Source organism: Eretmochelys imbricata, chromosome 1 (genome assembly GCF_965152235.1).
Source record: "Eretmochelys imbricata isolate rEreImb1 chromosome 1, rEreImb1.hap1, whole genome shotgun sequence".
Classification (NCBI taxonomy): Eukaryota; Metazoa; Chordata; order Testudines; family Cheloniidae; genus Eretmochelys; species Eretmochelys imbricata.
This window is the reverse complement of record NC_135572.1, coordinates 13124733-13148033: the sequence shown is the minus strand read 5'-3', so window position 1 is coordinate 13148033 and position 23301 is coordinate 13124733. Positions and strand designations below refer to the sequence as shown.

The window sequence follows — 23301 nt, the reverse complement described above, 5'->3', positions numbered from 1 at the left end:
GGTACTGTACAAAGACCACGAGAGGCAGTCCCTGCCCTCAAGAGATTAGTCTAAATAGACAAGACAGACCAAGGGTGGGGGGTATCAGGAAGCGAAGTGACTTGTCCACTATCACACTGCAGGTCAGCAGCAGAACTGGTTGGGCCCCTGACCTCCAGTCCAGTGCCCTATCCCTGCACCATACTGCTGTTCTCTATGACCATGTACACATGATGGCTGTTTCATAACTTACAGTGGTTGGTGGTGTGACAATCTAGTCCAGCCATAGGTGGGAGCATCCACACACGGCCAGGAGACTGAGACAGTCTGCAGGTGACCCCACTCTCCCTAGGGAACAAAGAGAAATCCCATTAAATATGACAGCAAGTGCCCAAGGCTGGTAAAGTTACTTGGGAAAAATAATTACTATAAAGTGCAAAAAGAAAAGGAGTCCTTGTGGCACCTTAGAGACTAACCAATTTATTTGAGCATGAGCTTTCGTGAGCTACAGAGCTGTAGCTCACGAAAGCTCATGCTCAAATAAATTGGTTAGTCTCTAAGGTGCCACAAGGACTCCTTTTCTTTTTGCGAATACAGACTAACACGGCTGTTACTCTGAAACCTACTATAAAGTGCTAGCTCAGAATAGCCACGAGCTCCAGATGCTGTTGCTGATGACTTTCTCCTAACAAGAGACAGGTTAATCATCTGAAAAGAGAGGATGGATTGACTTGAGGCTGTGGCAAGATACAGGTAGCAGGCCCCTTAGAAAGACTAAGACTGATAGGTAGGTAGATAGAGAGACAAAGTGGGTGAGGTAATATCTTTTAGTGGACCAACCTCTGTTTGGTTTTACCGACCCAACTCCTTCGGTGGACAGCACTATGTCGACGGGTTCTCCCATCAGCTTAGGAGCATCTTCACTAAGCGCTACAGTGACGCACCTGTGCCAATGCAGCATTTCAAGTATAGACCTGCCCTCTGAGTGTCACAGCTAAATACAAGGTGGAACAGATTGTCTAGCATAAGTAGTTAACACACATTTCAAGGGACCATTCAAAGTGAAGTGGCCCATAACACTCCTCCCGTCATAGGGAGGAAAGGAAGGAGGGGGGAAGCAACTGCGGGGGTTCTTAGTGTGTTTATAGATTAGGGTTACAGATCTAGATAATAGGTTATAGATACAGGTAGATAAAAGGGTCTGATTCTCCTCTCACTTATATCACACTGGTGTAAATCCATTGCTCTCGGTGGAGTAACTCCTGATTTATACCAGAATCAGGTGCAAGATTGGGGTTCTATGCCCAAGCCAACTTTCTGTGTGAATAGCCTGACTGTCCACTGCCTTAACACCCTGCATAGTTATTTACCTCTGGGCAAAGTGGGTGTAGAATGCTTGTAGCTCAAAATGCTAACATTTTGGAGCCATATTGCATTCCCCTTGGACCATGTAAATGACTATGCAAGGATAGAATCAGACCCTTGGTGCTTCAGTTTCCTTACCCGTAAAGTGGGAGTTTCATTACTTACATACCTCATGGGGGCTGGGAGGGCTAATTCATGAATGCCTGTAAAGGGCTTTGATATCCTCAGATAACCAGGGTATACAAAGTATTGTTAATGCAGTAGTCACCCAATAGTGCTGTTACATATAGATGTGCAAGTTCTTCTTCTTAGCATGCAAGTGATGTATAGTTTTTGAAGAAATTATAGAATGTAGGACTGGAAGGGTCTTGAGGGGTCATCTAGTCCACCTCCCTGTGCTGAGGCAGGACCAGATAAACTTAGACAATCCCTGACAGGTGTTTGTCCAACTTGTTCTTAAAAACCTCCAATGACGGGGTTTCTACAACCTCCTTTGGAAGTCTGTTCCAGTGCTTAGCTACCCTTATAGTTTAGAAAGTTTTTTCTAATATCTAAGTCAAATCTCCCTTGCTGCAGATTGAGCCCATTACTACTTCTCCTACCTTCAGTGGACATGGAGAACAATTGGTTAGCATCCTCTTCATAACAACCCTTAACATATTTGAAAACTATCAGGTCCCCTCTCAATCCTCTTTTCTCAAGACTAAAGATATCCAGTTGCTTATGCTTTCTTCATAGGTCAGGTTTTCTAAATCTTTGATAATTTTTGTTGCTCTCCTCTGGACTCTCTCCAATTTAGCCACGTCTTTCCTAAAGTGTGGGGGCCAGAACTGGACACAGTACTCCAGATAAGACCTCCCCAGGGCCGATTACGGTGGGACAATTACCTCCCATGTCTTACATATAACACTCTTGTTAATACACCCCATAACATTAGCCTTTTTCACAGCTGCATCACATTGGTGGCTCATATGCAATTTATGATCCACTCTAACCCCCAAAATCTTTTCTGCAGTACTGCTGCATAGCCAGAATGCAGAACAGACCCCAGCAGGACCCCACTATATATGGTCTCCCAGGTTGACAGTGGACCATTGATAACGACTTTTTCAATATGATCTTTTAACCAGTCTTGGACCCACTGTGACACCCTGGCAACTCAATATTCACCACTGTCATGTAATTAGGATATGTTTTGCATAAAGTATGCTTTGTGAAGTATCATTCTAAAAGTCTTGATCTGTTAAGACATTAATATCTTGTTGGATTGTATGTGCTATCACTGTATGTGAAGTTATGAAGTTTGGCTATGTATGTGTTACTGAAACATGTTGTGAAAACCCCCACAAGCAGCCTTTCAGGTACAACAATAAAAAGGCCAAACAATGTTAATGGCTTATTGAGGAAATGCACACAAGAACAAGGATTACTCCAGGAACTGTGTATAATAGAAACCTCTCAGAGATAGCACTACACCCTGGGAACTGTCTGACCCAGGTCACAGTAAAAGAGCTTTCCAGCAAGTGGGAAGAATATATAAAAGGGGGAAAATGACATCATGATGGTACCTCACTCTCCCTACAACAACACACCTGGAAACACCTGAGGAATAAAGACTGAACCGGGGGACACGATGGTCCCAGGCTAAGGGATTGCTAGCCTGTGTATGAAAACCTGGAAAACCCAAGCTGCAAAGCAAAGGTAGTTTATCCCTTAAGAATCTGCCAGCCTGTTTATCACTCAGAGTGAGAATTTGCTAATTCATATCCTACCTATCTAGTGTATTAAGCTTAGCTTGTGTGTTTTGTTTATTTACTAGGTAATCTGCTTTGATCTGTTTGCTATCACTTATAATAATTTAAAATCTATCCTTTTGTAGTTAATACACTTATTTTATGTTTTAATCCAAACCAGTGTGCATTGAGAAGGCAGGGGTTCTCAAACTGGGGGTCGTGCCTCCTCAGGGGGCTCACAAGATAATTACATGAGGGCCGTGAGCTGTCAGCCTCCACCCCCAAGCCCCGCTTTGCCTCCAGCATTTATAATAGTGTTAAATACAAAAAAAGTATTTTTAACTTATCGGGGTGGGGGGGTCGCACTCATAGGTTTGCTGTGTGAAATACAAAAGTTTGAGAAACACTGGACTAAGGTGTCTGGGGAAAATCTCAGCTTGATTACTACAAGTGTGCATGGCCCTCTTCACATTGTGGGAGAGGCAGACCGGGTGTTAAACTAGGGCAGGTTTGACCAGGGCGGAACGGTACTGCTTTGAGATCCTAGGTTGGTGGTTAGAGAGACTGCATGTGACTGCCAGCTGGGTGTGTCCATACCTGTGTGAATGCTGGTGAAAGTGCAAGCTTGGAGGACTTTGCAACTTGTCACAGCAGCAAAGTGTGAGAGGGAGCCCAGGCTGCTGGGTCAGAGGGCTCAGTGGTACCCCAGTTCCAGGTGGCACCCCAGGGGAAGCAAGTCACACCCACCTTATAATAGTTTAATCTAGCCCACACTTCCCCAGTTTGCTTATGAGATGTCATGTGGGACTGTGTCAAAAGCCTTATTAAAATCAAGATATATCACGTCTACTGCTTCCTCCCATCTACTATGTACCAAATGTGAGCTACTTGGCAGGGCTGGTATTAATTTACTTCTATATGTGTTACTAATATAACACATTATTCATAGAACCATTGAAGTTGGATGGACTTGTTACATCACCTCGTCTATACCCTGTTCATCTTTCAATTAACAACATTAGAAGATTGTCAGAATTCAAGAGGTCACTTTCTGGTTCTTATGCACTAGACTAGGATAAGGCTGTTGCATTAGGGGTTCCAGTGCTGCAGGGGGAAAAAACATGAAATTGAAAATGCAACACAGTTGATGATGTGCTTTACAAGCAAGGCTGACTGCAGAGGAATTGCATGATTTTAATCAGTTTTCCTCCGCAACTGATCCTGCTTATTTAGCACTTTTATGCTTGAGCTTAGCACTATTCCTTGGCTGCTGGCGACCTTGCAAAAAGCAGGGGAGGGAGAGACAAAAAATAATAATTATGATAAAGGACTATGGGAGCTGCATCAGCAGTTCTAATGATCACAATAATAAATTAACAAAACAGATGTTAATAACACCTTAAAAGACCAGAACATATATGAGTGGGTATAGAAAACCCACATGTTGTTTAAAGGACTTGCCAACACAACACATGCACATGAGTGTGGATACATGGATATAGGGAAACATGGACATATATGCATCTCTTAGGTCAGGGGTGGCAACCTGAACCTGAGAAGGAGCCAGAATTTACCAATGTACATTGCCAAAGAGCCACAGTAATATGTCAGCAGCCCCCCATCAGATCCCCCCGCCCCGGCACCTCCCGACCACCAGCAGCCCTACTGATCAGCACCTTGCCACAGCTCCTGATCAGCTGTTTTGTGGCGTGCAGGAAGCTCGGGGAGGGGGAGGAGCGAGGGCACGGCAGGCTTAGGGGAGGGAGTGGGAAGGGGTGGAGTGGGGGCAGGGCCTGTGGCAGAGCCAGGGGTTGAGCAGTGAGCACCCCCCAGCACATTGGAAAGTTGGCGCTTGTAGCTCCAGCCCTGGAGTCGGTGCCTGTACAAGGAGCCGCATATTAACTACGAAAGAGCCGCTTGTGGCTCCGGAGCCCCAGGTTGCCCCCCCGTCTTAGGTAGCCATGTGGACCCTGACACCTCAGTATGTGAGCACTTCCCCATGGGTAATGCATTTATCCTCAAAACACCCCTCCACACAGGAAGTCGGGCAGGGGGAGGGAGGGGAAGCAGGGACCTGAACCTGTTCCTGCTTCTCTGAAGCCCCCGGCTAATACCTCAATGATGGAATTTTTCCTCCACCTAATATTGTGCAGAGGAAATAATTGGACACGCTCCAACACTGAGGTATTAAAATACCCGCCTCTCCCCAGCGCAGTCTAGGGCCAGACGTGTCCCGCCCCAGGCTGTCCTTGTGTGCAGGCCCGTGGGGGAGGGGGGGGGGTGCAGGCAGGGCTCTGCAGCCCGGGCACTGCAGGCTGCTGTGGCACACCACCTCCCTGCATGCCTCCTGCAAGGGAACCAGCCTCCGGCCCAGAGCAAGAGCCGCCCGGGGTCCAGGCTGGCCTGACCAAGCCCTGCCCGGCTCAGGCCACCTGGAGGTCGATATCCTCCCTGCGGCCCGGGGCGGAGACGGGGGAACCGAGTTGCTGCGGAACTGCAGGTGTGAGACTCAGGAAGCGTAGGGGGATGCACGCGCTGCCGGACCGGGAGCGCGGGGGACGCGTTTGCCTGCCGGGCGCGCCCCCGCTCTTCCGGCCGGGCGGCGGGCGGGGATGCGCGCGGCGCTGGGGAAGGTATTGGCGCGGGGCAGGAGGGCGCCGGGGCGGGCGTTTCCCAGGGGCGGGGGAGGTTTTGGCGGCGGCGGGCGACGAGGGGTCATTCGCCCCGGTCCTGGCCACTCCGCCAGGAGCCGCCCCGCTGCCGGGTTTGCTGGTAAGTGATTGGGAGCCCAAGCGCGGCGCTCCTGGAGGTAGGGCCAGCGAGTCCGCCGGGATCGCCTGGTCCGGCCTCCTGCACCTGGGAGCCCCCAGGGCCTCGCTAGCCCAGCCCTGTGGCCGCGGGGTAGCCGTGTTCGTCTGCCTCCACAGAAACCCCCCCGCTAGAGACCCCCAGCCTCTGACTGAGTTACTAAAACAGCCTCAAATCATGATTCAAAGGACGGAAAACCCACCACTTGCTCAAATTCAGTCTAGCCAGTGGCCCGTGCCCCACAGCGCAGAGGGAACCCGCCCCCGGGGTCTCCGCCACGCTGAGCTGGAAGAAAATTCCTTCCCAGCCCCGAGTGTTGTGCGGTCAGTTAGACCCTGAGCATGTGAACGAAACCTGCCGGCCAGGCACCTGGGAAATAATTCTCTGTCGTGACTCAGAGCCCTCCCACTCCAGTGTCCCATCTCTAGCTGTTAGAGATGTTTGCTGATAGCAGTTGCAGATGGGCCGTATGCCAGGGTAGGCAGTCTCATCATACCATCCCCTCCATAAACTGATCAAGCTCAGTCTTGAAGCTGGTTGGGTTTTTTTCCCCACTGCTTCCCTTGCAAGGCTGTTCCAGATTTTTCACTCCTCTGATGGTTAGAAACCTTTGCCTAATTTCAAGCCTAAACTTATTGAGAGCCAGTTAAAATCCATTGTTCTTTTGTCAACACCGGCACTTAACTTAAATAATTCCTCTCCTTCCCTGGTGTTTATCTTTGTGATGTATTTATAGAGAGCAATCATATCTTCTCTCCTCCTTTGTTTGGTTAGGCTAAATGAGACAAACTCCTTAAGTCTCCTCTCATAAGGTAGGTTTCAGAGTAACAGCCACATTACTCTGTATTCGCAAAAAGAAAAGGAGTACTTGTGGCACCCTAGAGATTAACAAATTTATTTGAGCATAAACTTTCGTAAATTTGTTAGTCTCTAATGTGCCACAAGTACTCCTTTTCTTTTTTCTCATAAGGTAGGTTCTCCATTTCTCTGATCATCCCAGTAGCCCTTCTCTGCAGCTCTTCCAGACTGAATTAATCTTTCTTAACATGGGAGACTCTTAGCCGATGTCTACACAACAAGTGCTAGTGCGGCACAGTAGCATAGGCACTTGTTATGGTGATGGAAGAGGTTTTTCCATTGCTGTAATAAATCCACCTCCCTGAGAGGTGGTAGCTAAGTTGACGGTATAGTATTTCCATTGACAAAGCAGTGTCTATACCAGGGCTTAGATTGGCTTAACTATGTCTCTTGGCTGTGAAATTTTCACACCCCTGAGCGCCGTAAAGTCAACCTAAGTTTTGGGTGTAGGCCAGGCCTTATTTATTATGAAAAGGAGTTGAATATAGTCACCCTTCTCCTTCATATGGAAAGTCCCATGTTCCTGTGCCAATTACAAATCCTCTGCTTGCATCAGGAGAGACCATGCAAGGACCTGTGGGCTGCACTATTGAACTCTGTGGGTCATGCTTTGGCCACCCCTTCTTTCCTCAAAGGCCAGTGGGAGATTGTTTCCAATAGTGCATTTTGTATCAGAAAGCACTATTGTTCAGTATTTAGAGCAGGATAGTGGGAGTCAGGAGAACTTGGTTCTGTTCTGTGTGACCTCAGGAAGTCACTTATTCTCTCTGTGCCTCAGTTTCTTCATCTGTAAAATGGAAGGATCTGAAGATGTGTCTACATTGACAATTCTATGGAAATATCCCAAGTGGTGCACTAAAACCAGTACAAATCCCCCAGTGTTAGCAATGGCAAACAGTGTGAGCAGTAGGGTGAGTTGGTCACCAGCCTTACCACCGTGTGGTCTTCCCCTACACTAGAGAAGGTATGGTAAAAGTTAGTGCCTTGTCTGTGCTACCACTCCAAATGTGGCTATAACCAGAGGAGCTGTTTGGAGATATTCTGAAAATGTCTAGTGTAGACGAGGCTTAAATACTGAGCTCTTGATGGATATTTAGAGCACTTTAGTCTGTCTTGTCTTTCTTTTGATATTTTTCCTCCTATCATAAATTGTGTCAGATATTTTGGGTGGACGCTAGATATTATCGCAGAGAAGAGGAATTGTGTCTTTACCAAACCAGATACTGCTGGAGTAAATGGGAAGGTAATTAATATAGTTAGTTTAAGTTGAAGTCAGTGGAGTGACACCAGGGGTGAATTTGGTCAGTAGTGGGTCCCTTAATATCAAGTTACTGGAATACACATGTACAAGTGATCGAGTGTATGAAAGAGAAATTACAGTAATCTGTCTTCCTGTTATTCTGTGCCCTTTTGTGTTGTGGCAGTGTACTGAGAAGTGATGCTTTGCTTTAGGCACGTGACAACTGGTTGGGAAGTTTATTGGTACATTATGGATTTATTGAATTTTGTTAGGGAAGATGCATTCCAAGATGAATAAGCTAACAACTGACTGCTTTGAAAATCTTCATGCTTTTCTTACATGTTTGTTTGTGTTCTAACAATGTTGGTTTGTTGTAGGTTCTATGCCTGGGGAAGGAAATGTTTCTAAAACAGGCATTTGCTCTTAGCAGGTAAGGATTCTGAAATCTGACCGAGTAAATGTAAGATTCAAGATAACATTTTAAAATCCTGTCTCTTTTACAAACTGGCCCGGAAAACTTGTACATATATAAAAATAAATCACTATACAGTTGAAAAATAATATCAGAGAAAGGTAAAACATTGAGATATAGTGAAAGGAATGTTTCATATGACATCTGGAAGCTGATAGAATAGCAGGATCTGTAGAAGAGATGGTTCCTTGCACCATCAGTGTAGGAAGAATGATCTAGTGCATGGGTGTCAAAACTCAAAACCCATGGACCAGATCAGGTGTGCATGATGTATTTGTGGCTCACATGCCATACTCATACTGTGCGGAATTTCAACTTTGTTTTTAAAATGAAAGTTCTAGACATCATGGCTGCAGCCATAATCTTCCAAATGTAATGGGGATGGGGGGTGTAAACCAATGTCATGATGTCTGTCTGAATTTGCAGAGAACTGAAAAAATGAGTCGGGGTGACCTACTCCTTATTAATTTGATCAGTGTATCATCTCTAAAGCCCACTGATGGTGTTGTAATGTCAGCATTAATGGATCACTGTAGCAGATGGAAAGATTGGAGGGGTGGGAGTGAAGTCCTCGAGGGGTGGGAATTGGGAGTTGCTGCAGAGAAAGAAAACAAGGATAGATAAATGTTTTAGTTACTATGTAAAAGCTATGTCTCCTCTATCTTTGTGTGCTCCTCCCACTGACATCAGAGGAATCTCCAATGGGGATCAAGCAGAGTATGCCATCCTGAATTCCCACCCTAGCTCCCAACATAATGAAACATGGAATCTGGCTCTCTTTCCCTCAAATGAGTTTGACACTCTGGGTCTAGTGAATTGTGACTTGGGATACCTGGTGTTGATTCCCAGCTCAACCCCAGACTTGCCCTAGGTCCGTGTGACCTTGGGCAAGTCATTTAATCTGTCCTGTGCCAATTAATCTGTCCTGTGGGGATAATGCTACCCTACCCAACAGTGGTGGTGTGAGGGTAACATCCATTAATGGGTATGAGGTGCGCAGATAATGCAGGAACGAGGGCTGCAGTTCTGTAAAGATATAATCCATTTTCCACACTCTCTGCCTGTAATACCTGTCACTCAAGAATAATGACTTTCCATTTAGAGACTGAAAATCTATATAGTACTTTTATAAATGAAACAACAATAGCTTTTAACTTTCATCCTGGCTTTTCCTTTAGAGTAACAGCAGCCAGAGAGAGCCCCACCTGTGCTGTAGGTAAGAACTCGCTGTAGATTTTGAATACAATACACTAAAAACCTTCTTGTACCTGAAACGAATATTCACACTTGAGCCCTCATGTCACCTTGCTGTTTAATTCTTTAAACCAAATTTGAGCTGATTGATGGTGTTATAATAAATAATTCAGGTGGGCACTGGGCCAGCATTCAGTCACACCTTTGATCTGACTGAAAATCCTCCTCTTGTTCCATTCCTAGGACTCTGCTAAGCAGAGAGTCCTAGTCAGACTGACTTTATGTTGTGGAGAAACATGTGCTAGAGACTATGGGCTGTATTCACAAAGAAATGTAGTGTCACCACACTTAACTTTTAGGTGCCTAGAAAATCCCTGGGATTCACAGAGTTTAGTGTGGCATCTCAGCTTTTTGTACAATGAATGTGGGGGAAGGTGCCTTGGAGTGGGATTCACAGAAGCCAGCACACTAGGTCGCTCTCCGCCTAAGAGAGCCAATGGGAGATGCCAAGGAGAGTGGTGTGTTCTAAGCCCTGCCCCTCTTCCTGAACCTAAATCCAGACTGCAGGGAGGTACCGTCCCCTGCTTGGGATTCTTATCTGCAAACCTTCTCTTTGGGTTAGGTGTCTGCCCCATTTTTGGAACAAGCTGAGGAGGGGAGAGAAGGAGGACCTCCCTCATAACTTTTAGCCCAGTGGTTAGGTTATCACCTGGGATATGAGAGATTCCTGGTTCAATTCCGCCCTCTGTCTGATGAGAAGGGATTTGAACAGGGATCTGCTACTTAGCTGAGTGCCCTCGCCATTGGGCTATGGGATGTTCTGATATGGGGCTCTCCTGTTGAAGCTGTCCCACTGTGGGTAAATAATTTAAAATTTTATTGGAGCAGGGGGACTGGACTCTGTGTCTCCCACTTCCCAAGTGAGTGCTCCAGCCACCAGGCTAGGAAGTTATTCTCATGCTTGTGCTTGCTCTCTCTCTCTGTCCCAATAATTTTTTCATTATTTATTGCCAGAGGAACAACTTCAAACAAAGAGGGAGAGGGAGCCCTATATCAGAATGTCCAATAGACCAGTGGCTAAGGGACTCACCTGAGAGGTGGCAGATCCCTGTTCAGATCCCTTTTCCTCATCAGGTGGAGGGGGAAGTTGAATGGGGGGTCTCCTACATCCCAGGCGAGTGTCCTAACCACTGGGCTAAAAGTTATGAAGGAATCTTCTTCCTCCTGTTCTCCCCTTTCCTGCCTTCTCCCGGCAGCCATTTGATGTAAGCTTGCCTACAGGCACCTGATCCAGTAGGTAAGCTCTGGACATTACCTGATCGGGTCCCACAGGCGAGTAGTTAGGGGGAGGAACACCGGTCCTTCCTCCAGATTGTGCATCGCTTTGGGGCTTAGGTGTCTGGATGCCTGGAGTGGGGCTGCAGTGCACATGCTCAGAAGCTGAACTGTAGATGCCCACAGAACTTTTACTGCAAAAACGTAGGTGCTGGGCGAATTTACCCCACAGTGTTTGTCAGCAGCTGAAGGTTTTTTTGTGAATCCCAGTGGGGCCTGATTCTGAGATTTAGGTGGCTAACGTGACAGTCAGTCCCCTAAGTCCTTTTGTGAATCTAGCCCAGGGGTCTCAAACTCAAATGACCACGAGGGCCACATGAGGACTAGTACATCAGCCCGAAGGCTGCACCACTGACCACCCCAGCCCCGCCCCCACTCTACCGCTTCCATGAGGCCCCGCCCTGCCCCGCCTCTTCCCACCCCTTCCCTGCCCCCATTCCAACCTCTTCCCCAAAATCCACACCCCAACTCCGCCCCCTCCCTGTCCCCAGGGGGGGTAGGAGGGGGGCAGGGTGTATCAGGGAGCTCAGGGCAGGGGGTCGGGGTGCAGCAGGGGGCTCAGGGCAAGGGGTTTGGCTGCAGGAGAGGTTCGGGGGGTGGGGGGCGGGTCCAGCCCGGCACGCACCGGGGGCAGGGCAGGCTCCCTCCCTGTCCGCTTGCCTTACCCCTGCGCCGCTCCAGGAAGCGGCCGGGACCTGGGGGGGCACAGGGGTCTGTGTGTTGCCCTGGCTGCGCCTCCAGGTACCTCCCCCAAAGCTCCGCAGGGAGCTGGCGGGCCGTGTGTTTGAGACCTCTGGTCTAGCCCAATACTCCCTGTCTACACTGGGTCAGGAACGCTTAGTGGAACCAGTTTTAAACCCAATTTAAGTTTCCATCTACACTTCAGTATCTACTGTGCTGGTGGATTCTGTTACAACACAGCAGTCCTCTGACGTGATTAAAACACAGTTTGGTCTTGAAGTGTGGACAGGATCTAGTGTGTTCTTGAACGCTGCTTGTTCAAGGTATTGTGTTTCAGTCTAAAAAATCGCCTGACTCTGGGGTGCCCTTATTAAAGTTAAGGCTGTAGGGACAGCACTTTGCCCCAGAGTAATGAGAACAAACAAGGGCTTGTCTTTTCTTTGGATACATGAATATTTGAAGCAGGACTGGATTTAAGGATAACTGGGAACCTGGATCCATCACAGTTTCACCACTACCATCATGCTCCAGCCCTTTCCATGCTGAACTCCTTGAATGTCCTCCTGTTAGGGATCCCTTCCCTTTCTCCCAGTCTATTGTGGTCTGCCAAGTCACTACCCTTGCCTCATTTATATCTCACCTGAGAACTTGACAAGAGACAATGGGACATGCCCCCCAACCCTCCTTATGTGCAACAAATATTTACTCCTCCCCCAATACTTAACTGAACCACTGTGGTGTGTTGGGTACATGACTAACCCAGAGTAACCTACAGTGTAGACTAGGGCAGGGACATGTCTTCTGTGTGAAGCATCTTGCCCACCTCTGGCCACTCTAAAGCAGTGGTTCTCAACCAGGGGTATGCATACGCTTGAAATATTATTTATATAATATATATTTGTTATATAATATAAATAGCAATATTGCGTTTACAGCAACTCATCTAGGTATTTACCTAGTTTTACAACAGGCTACATAAAAAGCAAGTGCAAACTAAAATTTCATACAATGACTGGTTTATACTGTTCTATATATTATACACTGAAATGTAAGTACAATATTTATATTCCAATTGATTTATTTTATAATTATATGATAAAAATGAGAGTAAGCAATTGTTCAGTAACAGTGTGGCTGTGACACTTTTGTGTCTTTAGGTCTGATTTTGTAAGCACGTAGTTTTTAAGTGAGGTGAAAGTTGGGGTACGCAAGACAAATCAGACTCCTGAAAGGGGTACGGTAGTCTGGAAAGGTTGAGAACCACTGCTCTAAAACACCTCATTACAGACAGAAAGACTCTTCTTCCAGGTTTCTGCCCCTGCCAGCCCCACCTCTCCTCAGTAGATTCCTGGAGAACTCCTAGCTTCCATACTGTTACTGCTTTATCAGGAGAAGAGTTGTCTGACCTTTAACTTGAAACGTATGTGTTCTGTCTTCCTCTTTAAAGGCAGCACGTTGCTGAGCTGCAACAGACACTACAGGTCCCAGCCTACCCATGGCATTGGGAGGTTCAGACACCTGCTTCCGCTGGAGGTAGGCATTTCAGTGCTCTGACGGTGTTGACTTTCAATCAATTCGGATACATTTACAGACTAATTAAAATGTTGGTGCTGCTAATTCTGTGGGCTTCTGAGTATCCAAGTGAAGATTATGCTGCTTTCCTGCTGCCTCTCCCAGCAGAGATTGTTGTACAATGAGAAATATCCTATTCAAAGCACTGCACAAATATTTTCTTGCGTTCATTACTTCCTTATTTAAGTCTCTAAATGGTTCGGCTAATGGAAACTATTAATTATGTTTGAACTTAACCAAACCAATCACAAGCCCTTGCTGAATATTAGTGAGTAAAGTCTTGGTCCATTTTGAACTTTTTACTTTACCTGGAATTTGGAAAAGACATTTCTGGATAAATGAAACAATAATTCGTCTAGACAGGTGCCTCGAAGGCAGAGGCTGAAATAGGAGCAGTTTGTTCCAACTCCTTAGTTCCTTCTGGAAGAAGTAGTTTTTCATGCTAAGCATACATTGTCCAGGCGAGTGTGGTGCTTCTAGAGGGCCTGTCATCCCAATTAAGTCTCAGAACACTTCTGTAAATTAGGTGTTATCCTGAATTTTACAACTGGGAAAATGAACACAGAGAAGCCTTGACTTGCCTAAGATTATTCAGCAAATCAGCGTTAGAGGTGGGTATAGACTCCAGGCTACCAGTCCTCTGCTCTAACCACTACTGGGCATGAATCTTGTATAGTTAGACATTTCCAAGAATGCTGAAGGGTATTTCACTTTCTTATAGGTTTCAAAGAGGAAAAGGGACAGGATACGGATGAAGGAGATTAGTGCTGGATCAGATCATGCATATGGAGACCTGAACATACAGATGACTGCGTACGACATGTGCCTGGTGGAGCATTTTGCTCAATATGTTCATAAACTCTGCAACCGATTCTCCATTAGGGTGATCGAAAGGTATAAAGGCCACCCCTGCATGTGATCTCTATGTGTTTACATGACATGCCATATGTACTTTGGTCTTGCTGGGGTACAGTACAAAAATGAGAGCCTTGCAGGTGAAGGTGTTACACCAGGGATGGGCAAACTTTTTGGCCTGAGGGCCACATCTGGATATGGAAATTATATGGCAGGCCATGAATGCTCACAAAATTGGGGTTGGGGTGTGGGAGGGAGTGAGGACTCTGGCTGGGGGTGTGGGCTCTGGGGTGAGGCCAGAAATAAGTTCAGGGTGCACAAGGGGGCTCCTCCCTGGGGCAGGGGGTTGGGGTGCAGTGGGGTGAAGGCTCTGGCTGGGGGTGCAGGCTCTGGGGTGGGGCTGAGGGTGAGAGGTTTGGTGTGCAGGAGGGTGCTCCGGGCTGGGACCATAGGTTCGGATGGCGGGAGAGAGATCAGGGCTGAGCCAGGGGGTTGGGGCGTGGGAGGAGGTCAGGGGTGCAGGCTCCGGGCAGCGCTTACCTCTGCGTACTGCACCATCTGCAGATGCTGCCCTTGCAGCTCCCATTGGCCGCGGTTCCCGGCCAATGGGAGCTACAGGGGTGGCGCTTGGGGCAGGGGCAGTGTGTGGAGCCCCCTGGCTGCTGCTACACATGGGAGCTGGAGGGGGGGACATGCTGCTGCTTCTGGGAGCCACGCAGAGTCACGGCACGTGCGGAACGGGGCAAGCCCCAGACCCCACTCCCCGGTGGGAGCTCAGGGGCAGGATTAAAATGTCTGACGGGCAGTAGTTTTCCCACCCCTGTGACATTTGTGTGTGTCTGAATTTTCCTCTCTGATCTGTATGATGATTCTCTTGAATTTATTCTGTTCTTTCAGTCTCCATGGGCTCTTGACTGACCTCACTGAGAGCTCTGTTCAAGTAGGAAAAGGCACAGGATGGGTATCAATAGACTGGCTGTGCAGATCACAGGGAAGAATTTAGCTCTCAGTTTTCAGTCAGTGGAGAAAGGGGCATTAGCCTGTGGTCTGAGCACAGGAATGGGAAAGGGGAATTTCTGAGTTCTAATCCTGGCTACTCCATGGACTTGCCACCTCTCTGCCCAAGCTTTTCCATCTGCAAAATGTGTTGACTAATGCCTGCTTACCTCACAGGTCTTGAGGATGGCTGGACGTGGGTAGAGTTCTTTGAAGATGAAAAGTGCCACAAATCTAATTGGAGTCCTAGCACTCCATGTGTCTTTTCCACATGTTGTGAGGTGTTAAAATGCCCTGTCAGTTGCGTTGGATTCTTTTCCTCTTGACACATTTCACTTTTGTCTGTGTCTCAGAAAAGAAATGGGGCATGTAATGCAGACAGAGCTTCTGCTGATTTGAGTCAGATTTTGTTCCCGTACATCTGTTGCGTGGATGGATCTCTCCTCACTGCCCCACATTTAGAGACAAGGTCACTTTTCACCCACTCTGTCTTGATCTTTTTCTCCTCTAAAAGCTCTGATAATTACAGTAGCACCATGGAGCTTGGATCAGGCAGAACAGTGACTTGTGGGCTTTGTCCTACAAATTCTTTGTTCCACCACAGCTATAATTTCCCTAAAAATAGGACGAGACCCTTCAAAGTCTGTATTTTAATTTGCTTTCCAAAGACATGGAAAGGCTTGTCACAAGGCAGCTTTTGTGAAGGGGCTGGACTGCACTTTTTCAGTTTATAAATAGCAGAGACGAGATTGAACTAGATGTGGGGAGAGAACTGGACTAGCTCTTCTCCAGGGACCCCAATATTGTTGCCAGGATTTACGCTTTCACTTTGTTTCACATTGGAGATGTGAAGGATCTGACCTGCTGCACCATTGTCTGCCTGACTCTGCAGATCACTTGTAACAACAGCTCTATGATGTGTGAATTATTCCTGTTCATCTCGATACGATATTAACTCTAGATGCTAATGATGACATTTAACATGTCAACATTAACCATTTCCCTACTGTCCTACAGTGGGCATCTACAGAGAGGGTTTCATTAAGGAAATGTTCTTTGAATGTATTTTCTTGTCAGATCCATACTAACCCCACCCCTCTCTTCTAGGTTAGAGTCGTGGTGCTCTCCTCGAGGTAGCGTGGGGGGGTCTCTTATAATCGTGGTTCCAATATTAGATCTGAGAAGCGAACTGTGCTGTTCTGAATGCTTCTGTGGATTATGTGGCAGGGCGTGTGACTCCTGCAGTGTCTTTGCAGAGCAATAATTGTGGGACGAAACGATGCCATCTGTTTCACTTCAGTGAGGGTTATGCACAAAGCTTATCTGTAAAAGTGTGCAGCCATGACCATCCCCTGTGATAAGTGCTGATTCCTTTGGGGTCTTCATGAGGTTGTCCAAGGACCTGTCATAACTACTGTGAAAGGATGTTAGCACATATGGGAATCTGTGCCCGAATGCTGTTTAATTTATGTATGGTGCGTAATGCTCACTGTTTAAACCCTATTTAAAAATGTAAAGAAGGTGAATTGACTTTTTTAGACTCTTGTACAGTGGTTTTCAAACTTTTGTACCAGTGACCCCTTTCATGTAGCAAGCGTCTCAGTGCGATACCCCCTTATAAATTAAAAACACTTTTTAATATATTTAACACCATTATAAATGCTGGAGGCAAAGTGAGATCTGGGATGGGGGCTAATAGCTCATGACCCCCCATGTAATAACCTCGTGACCCCTGAAGGGGTCCCAACCCCCAGTTTGAGAACCCCTACTCTTGTATGAGGTGCTGTATCACAGCCGTGGAGTTGAAAGTCCTGCATGCGTAGACCAGTTGTGATGGTCTCTTTCTGCAATGTGGATGCTCTAGACAAACTGGGACCACTCACAAATGTCATATAATTCAGTGAACAGCTGTCAAATGGCAGAGACTTAAATTAAAAGGCTCTTGGATCCCATTTGGATATCCCACTGAGATCAGACTAGATGATCTTATGGTCCCGTCTGCCCGCAAACTCTATGGATCACCAATCCCTCGAGTCCTCCAACCCCCTGTTAAACATTTAAGAACAAGACCCACAGATGCTTGGAAATTAATATGCCTTCTGTTCGGCGCCTATGAATAATTACAGGAAGAGCCCACAACCAAGATGACTGCTTCATACCCTAGGCTGTGGTTATTACATAGATTGTTACTTGTATTACAGTAATGCCTGCATGCCTCAACTGAGGGCAAGACCCCATTGTGCTAGGGGCTGTACATATAGTACAGACAAAGTAGGGGAGAAAAGAAGTATTAGCAACCTTTGAGTGAGGCCAGAGATATTAAATGATTTGGTCAGGGTCACCCAGGAAGTCTGTGGCTGACATGACCATTGAACCCAGACCTCCTGAGTGAGAGTCCAGTGCCTTTAACCACCAGATCATCCCTCCTCGCTAATTGAATCGCAGTACAAGCGGTTTGCACGGTGGGCCAAATTCTGTTCTCATTTGCACCATTGTAAATCCAGAGTAACACCACTGAAATCTGTAGATTTACACTGATGTAAATGTGAACAGAATTTGGCCAAGTATCTCTCCTTTGTACATACTAGGCCCATTTTGGTGAAAATAAAGTCTTTCTAACTGGCAAGTTACACCAGCCATTTCTTACTCTTCTTAATAACCATTGTGAAAGACACAAGTCAGTTAATGTACCTGGTTTAATTTTCATTCGCAGTAACTATGTACTAGATGTTTGCTTTAAATCTCTCTTTCAGCAACAAAGGCATTGAATAAAGTTATCTCCTCTTGTGTTAGCATTTGTGCCCAAAAGAGCTTCTGGGCAGCAGGAATGCTGTAGACTTATCTCTGTCCTGTCACACAAGTGATTATACAGCCCTGCTTGTGTCAGCCCCTAATGCAGTCTTCCTTGTTTGCATAGTTAATTTCTCATGAATGCTTCATCTCATCCCATGTTCTCTTCTGCTGAAAGTTCACTCATTCCTGCCAAGGGCTGTCAACATTTCCCCGATTGCTGATAGCTGAATTGTTGTTTCTACAGCTATGCGATGCCCACTAAAACCACGGAGGTAATGGTCGTGCAGGAGCAAGGGTCCAGGCTGTACCTAGATGCTGTTCTTACAACCCACCAGCGAGTTGTACAGGTATGAAATTTTGTTTGCCTATAATGAAGCTCTGCTCTTGCATAGCACTTTACATCTGAAGATCTCAAAGCACCGAACTAACTCTCTAACCACTTGTATGTGGAAACTGAGGCACGAAGAAATTAATTAACTAAAAGTCACACAGTGAGCCGCTTGCAGAGTGGAGAGCCCAGAAGGCTTGTCTCTCATCTCTAATTTTTAGAGGTACTATCTCTTTTACACTAAGTGGTCGACAGTACGGATGGAAAAGTCATAACGAGATATTTGTCCAAACGCCTCTTTACTGGCTCCTATCACCGTGAAGTGATTTGTAATAATTTTTTTAAGCTCACTGGTTATATTGACCCTTAGCAGTTTTTAAACTAGAATCTGTTTCCTCAGTGATGCTTTCCGCCTCATCTTATAGCTACATACACCCAGACTTGTGCTTAAACCTTTTCTGGGTTAAACTTTCGAAGCTTTAAAAGGTAGAAGTTTTCCATGGCACGGAGCTGATGCTGAGAACTTTCAGAGTTGACACTGATGTCCCAAGTTTTCCATGGCAGGTTCTGTGGTAGGGATCCAGACATTAGCAACAATTTAACCTGAATTAAAAAAACTATGCTGTGCGTGAATGTGTCTCTGTACCTACAGTGCGTGCGCACGCCAACGCATACATCTGTATGTCAGTCTTTCTGCTTCTCAGTAGCAGAGTTAAAGAAGTTAAGTGGTATAGGAAAGGGCCAGGAGATGTATTGTCAACTGAGTCAGGAAAACAGTGAGCTGGAGAGATACAAAATGCATGCTCCAGACAGCAGCAGCTGCAGTGGAGGTTCTCGCACAGAGGGTGGGGATACTGTGGGCAGGAATGTGGGGTGGTTCATGTCAAAACTGGACATGTTGGTTTACAGTGTGCATGGAAGATGCCCTGCAAACGAAAGTTATGTACATTGGCCTGGAGTGATTGGACTGCAAGGGTCTTGTTTGGGCTCCACCTTGGGCTTGCATTGAAATCGACTCCTTTGCCGTGCCATTAATGTAACAGGTCCGCTCGGTGTTTGGCTTTTCTCGTGCAGCATTTCCTTTCTTCTTTTAGATCAGTGGTTTGAGTTCAACGTTTGCTCCTGTACTCTTGGAGGTTATTCAGAGTAACCAGCCCGAAGGGGTCCATCTGTCGGTGAAAGAGGTACCTTTAAGTTTACTGACGTGTTCACATTTAGAAAGTGTTTACTATGTATGTGGTGAAATCTGCCTCACAACAGCACAGAACAAGGTCTTGATCCTGAGAAGACCCGCCTCTCCCATTGACGTGTGGGTGCCCAACGCGCCTCAGACTAAGACCCCCATTTGGTCAGTTGGCCTACGTGACACTGTCTCCTCTGCTCGTTGACCAATGCCCTGGATAGCATTTGGACTTCTGTATCCTGTGACATGCCTTCCCTGCCACCAACACCTTTCCAACCAACTCCCATTACCACCCATGAGGAGCGTGGATTGTAAATGGCTTTGCACCTGGAGAAAATCCCCAGGATTCAGAGTAGGATACTTTCCTTTCAGTACTATGCAGTGCTTATACTGCACCTTTCATCCAAGGATCACAAAGTCCTTTATGGAGCAGGGAAATACCGTCCCTCTTTTACAGGTGAAGAAACAGATTGATAATTGACTTATGCAAGATTAATGAGTTGAGTCGGTGTTAGACTAGGAATGGAACCCAGAAGCCAAGCGCCCTCCTGTAACTATTAGATCACACTTCCTCCTGGGAAGGGGGTTTGTTTGCTTTCTGCAGAAGCTCATTCTTATATTCCACCAGAGCACTGAGGCGAGCCAGAGTTCACGCTCCTTGGCTGGGCTCTGGGTAGAGAGAAACTTTGCTGCACCGGGGTGGGGTGAGGAAAATTTAAGCCCTCAAGCCTCTATACATTGTATGTCCTTGTATTACAAAAGCAAATCAGCTCTGGGGGGCCCTGTTTCCTCAAGGTAGTTTTTGTGGACCAAAAAATATGCAATGTCAGTGATTCTTTCTGCATCCGTGGACTACATTAGCCTTTGGTAACCCACAAGAGAGGTGTGGAGCTCCGGATGGTCTTGTGAAGTTCTGGAGAGATGGCAGCTCTACAATAGGGTTTAGTACAATAGTGCGTAGTACAATAGTACTAAGAGGATGGGAACTATAGTAATAAGTAAAGGACTGAATCAAAGGGCTTTGGTGAGCTTTGGATCAGGCCCTAAGATAGGTAGATCTTCCATTTCCCCCTCTTCCAATAAAATAAACTGTATCTGTCTCTGAAAATGAACTTCTACAATTTGCATTGATAGCTGCACTTAACCATCTCCATATGTTTAATGGTTTGTCCAGTTTTGTTTACTCTTAATTTATGCATCCACATTAGCTCATGATCTGTAAACCTCAGAAGGTAACTCACCAAGCAGGACAGCTACAGGTAGTTGGTGTGGAAACCTAGGGAAGGGATACATTTCACAGGGCAGTGTGTAAGCTACCCCAGTCTGTGTGTGCTATTTAGGGTTTATGTATGTGTCTGTATTGCTTATTCACTGAGTCAAGACTTCTGCACTTGTGTGCTGATTCTCTTCACTTACACCCATGCGACTCTATTGACTTCAGTGGAGTTACTCCTGATTTAGACCATCTTAAGGGGGCGGAGAATCAGACAGTCAGTCACCAGCTTCAGTTAAGTCCCTGTTAAGATTCCTTTTATAACACATTTTGTAGAAGAAATAAATTCTTGGCTCTCGGAAAGACTTCCCCTCACAGTTCTGTATGAGTCACTCGCTGCACAAACAAATACTGATACCCAACTATGCAATGGATTCTGAAGAGTGTGTGGTTCAGGGCAAGGTACTGAGAATTAGAGCCCTTGAATTCTATTCCTGGCTCTGCCACTGATTCACTATGTCCTTGGGTGAGTCTCTTAACCTCTCTCTGACTTCATATCCCCATCTGTAAAACACTGATTCTGAGCCTGCCTTAGAGGAGTGATGTAATGCTTGATTTGTGAATGGATGTAAAGTGCTTTGGAATCCTTGGATGAAAGATACTACAGATTAGTTCAAAATAGAGCTGTCGATTAAACACCCTTAACTCACGTGATTAACTCAAAGTTAATCACAATTAAAAAAATTAATCATGATTAATCAGTTTTAATCGCACTGCTAAAATATAGAATACCAATTAAAATTTATTAAATATTTTTGGATGTTTTTCTATATTTTCAAATATAGTGATTTCAATTACAACACAGAATACAAAGTGTATAGTGCTCACTTTATATGTTTTGATTACAAATATTTGCTCTGTAAAAGTGATAAACAAAAGAAATAGTATATTTTAATTCACCTTATACAAATACTGTAGTGCAAACTCTTTATCGTGAAAGTGCAATTTACAAATGTAGATTTATTTTTTGTTACATAACTACAACACAAAAACAAAACAATGTAAAACTTTAGAGCCTACAAGTCCACTCAGTTGTGGGTCCGCACTGCTTTGGATCGTTGTTGAGCAGAACCCGTTGTCAGCATGGACGCGTGTCCTCTGGAATGGTGGTTGACGCATGAAGGGACTTATGAATCTTTAGCGCATCTGGCATGTAAATATCTTGTGACCCCAGCTACAACAGTGCCATGCGAATGCCTGTTTTCACTTTCAGGTGACATTGTAAACAAGAAGCGGGCAGCATTATCTCCCGTAAATATAAACTTGTTTGAGCAATTGGCTGAAGTAGGACTGAGTGGACTTGTAGGCTCTAAAGTTTTACCTTGTTTTGGTTTTGAGTGCAGATATTTTTGTACATAATTCTATATTTATAAGTTGCACTTTCATGATAAAGAGATTGCACTACAGTATTTGTGTGAGGTGAACTGAAAAATACTATTTCTTTTGCTTTTACAGTGCAAATATTTGTAATAAACATATAAAGTGAACACTGTACACTTTATATTCTGTGTTGTAATTGAAATATATTTATTTGAAAATGTAGAAAACATCCAAATATTTAAATAGCATTCTATTATTTTTAACAGTACAATTAATCGTGCATTTAATTTTTTTAATCGCTTGACAGCCCAAGTTCAAAGTATTATTTTAGAGATTAAAACATACTGAGTTCCTGAGTTATGATAGCGCCACATGTCAAGCTCTGTTTTCATGGATGATAGGTCCATCAATGGCTATTAGCCAGGAGGGGCAGGGATGGTGTCCCTAGCCTCTGTTTGCCAGAAGCAGGGAATGGGCGACAGGGGACTGATCACTTGTTCTGTTGATTCCCTCTGGGGCACCTGGCGTTGGCCACTGTCGGAAGATAGAATACTGGGCTAGATGGACCTTTGGTCTGACCTAGTATGGCCATTCCTATGAAAATGTTCCAGCACTGCTTGGCTCAGTAGAACTGTGAACACTTACTTACCACCAAGCCCTTGGTATAGTACAGAACATTGGCATGGCCGATATCAGGAGATAATTGTCTTGCTATTACCTTGGAACATGATCAAGACTTATTCCTATTTCCTCCATTTCTCCTCCCCACAGCATACAGAGGCAGACTTCAAGGTTCGATTAAAGGCTCGACCGGAACTTGAAGAGCTGATGGCGCAAATGAGCTGAGCCAGTGTCCAGCTAAAACTATCCAATCCATTTCAAAGCCATCTTTGTGAAGCCATAGCATCCCTTAATTGGCTCCTGGTAGCCTTCAAAGGCAACTCTTAATATGGTCTTATTGATATGTTTATTGCTTGGAAGATGTTTCCCCTGCCCTGTTCAGGAGCTTATTTTAATGAAATCAAATGTACCCATTGTGTATCTGACCAACTGGTGCTTTTTTGTAGCGAGATTTGCAGCCGTGTGGTGATGAAAAGGCTGGATTGCATGTCTGATTCCTTCACCCTCATTCCTGTTTGTTCTGCCTTGGGTGCCTTTTCTACACATTGGTTTAGAAATAGAGGGCCCAATCTGCAGTCTTTTCTCAGTCAAAATTCCCACCGCGGTCTAGAATTGCAGGCTTGTGCCCAAAGGTCCTGCTCTAGTTCTTACTGGAGGAAATAGGATTCTTTCCATACACTGCTGCGGGAGCTGAG

General features: G+C 45.7%; 1 protein-coding gene across 1 annotated transcript; it reads left to right on the top strand.

Annotated features, from left to right (window-relative positions):
- Positions 1-5689: 5689 nt before the first annotated feature.
- On the top strand, positions 5690-23024 carry MRPL48 (mitochondrial ribosomal protein L48). The gene is given in 9 exon segments (XM_077837676.1): positions 5690-5715; positions 5717-5849; positions 8361-8413; positions 9634-9671; positions 13113-13198; positions 13959-14131; positions 18126-18228; positions 19304-19393; positions 22757-23024. Coding segments are annotated over 9 exon segments (777 nt in total). The 3' UTR covers positions 22832-23024.
- Positions 23025-23301: the final 277 nt, after the last annotated feature.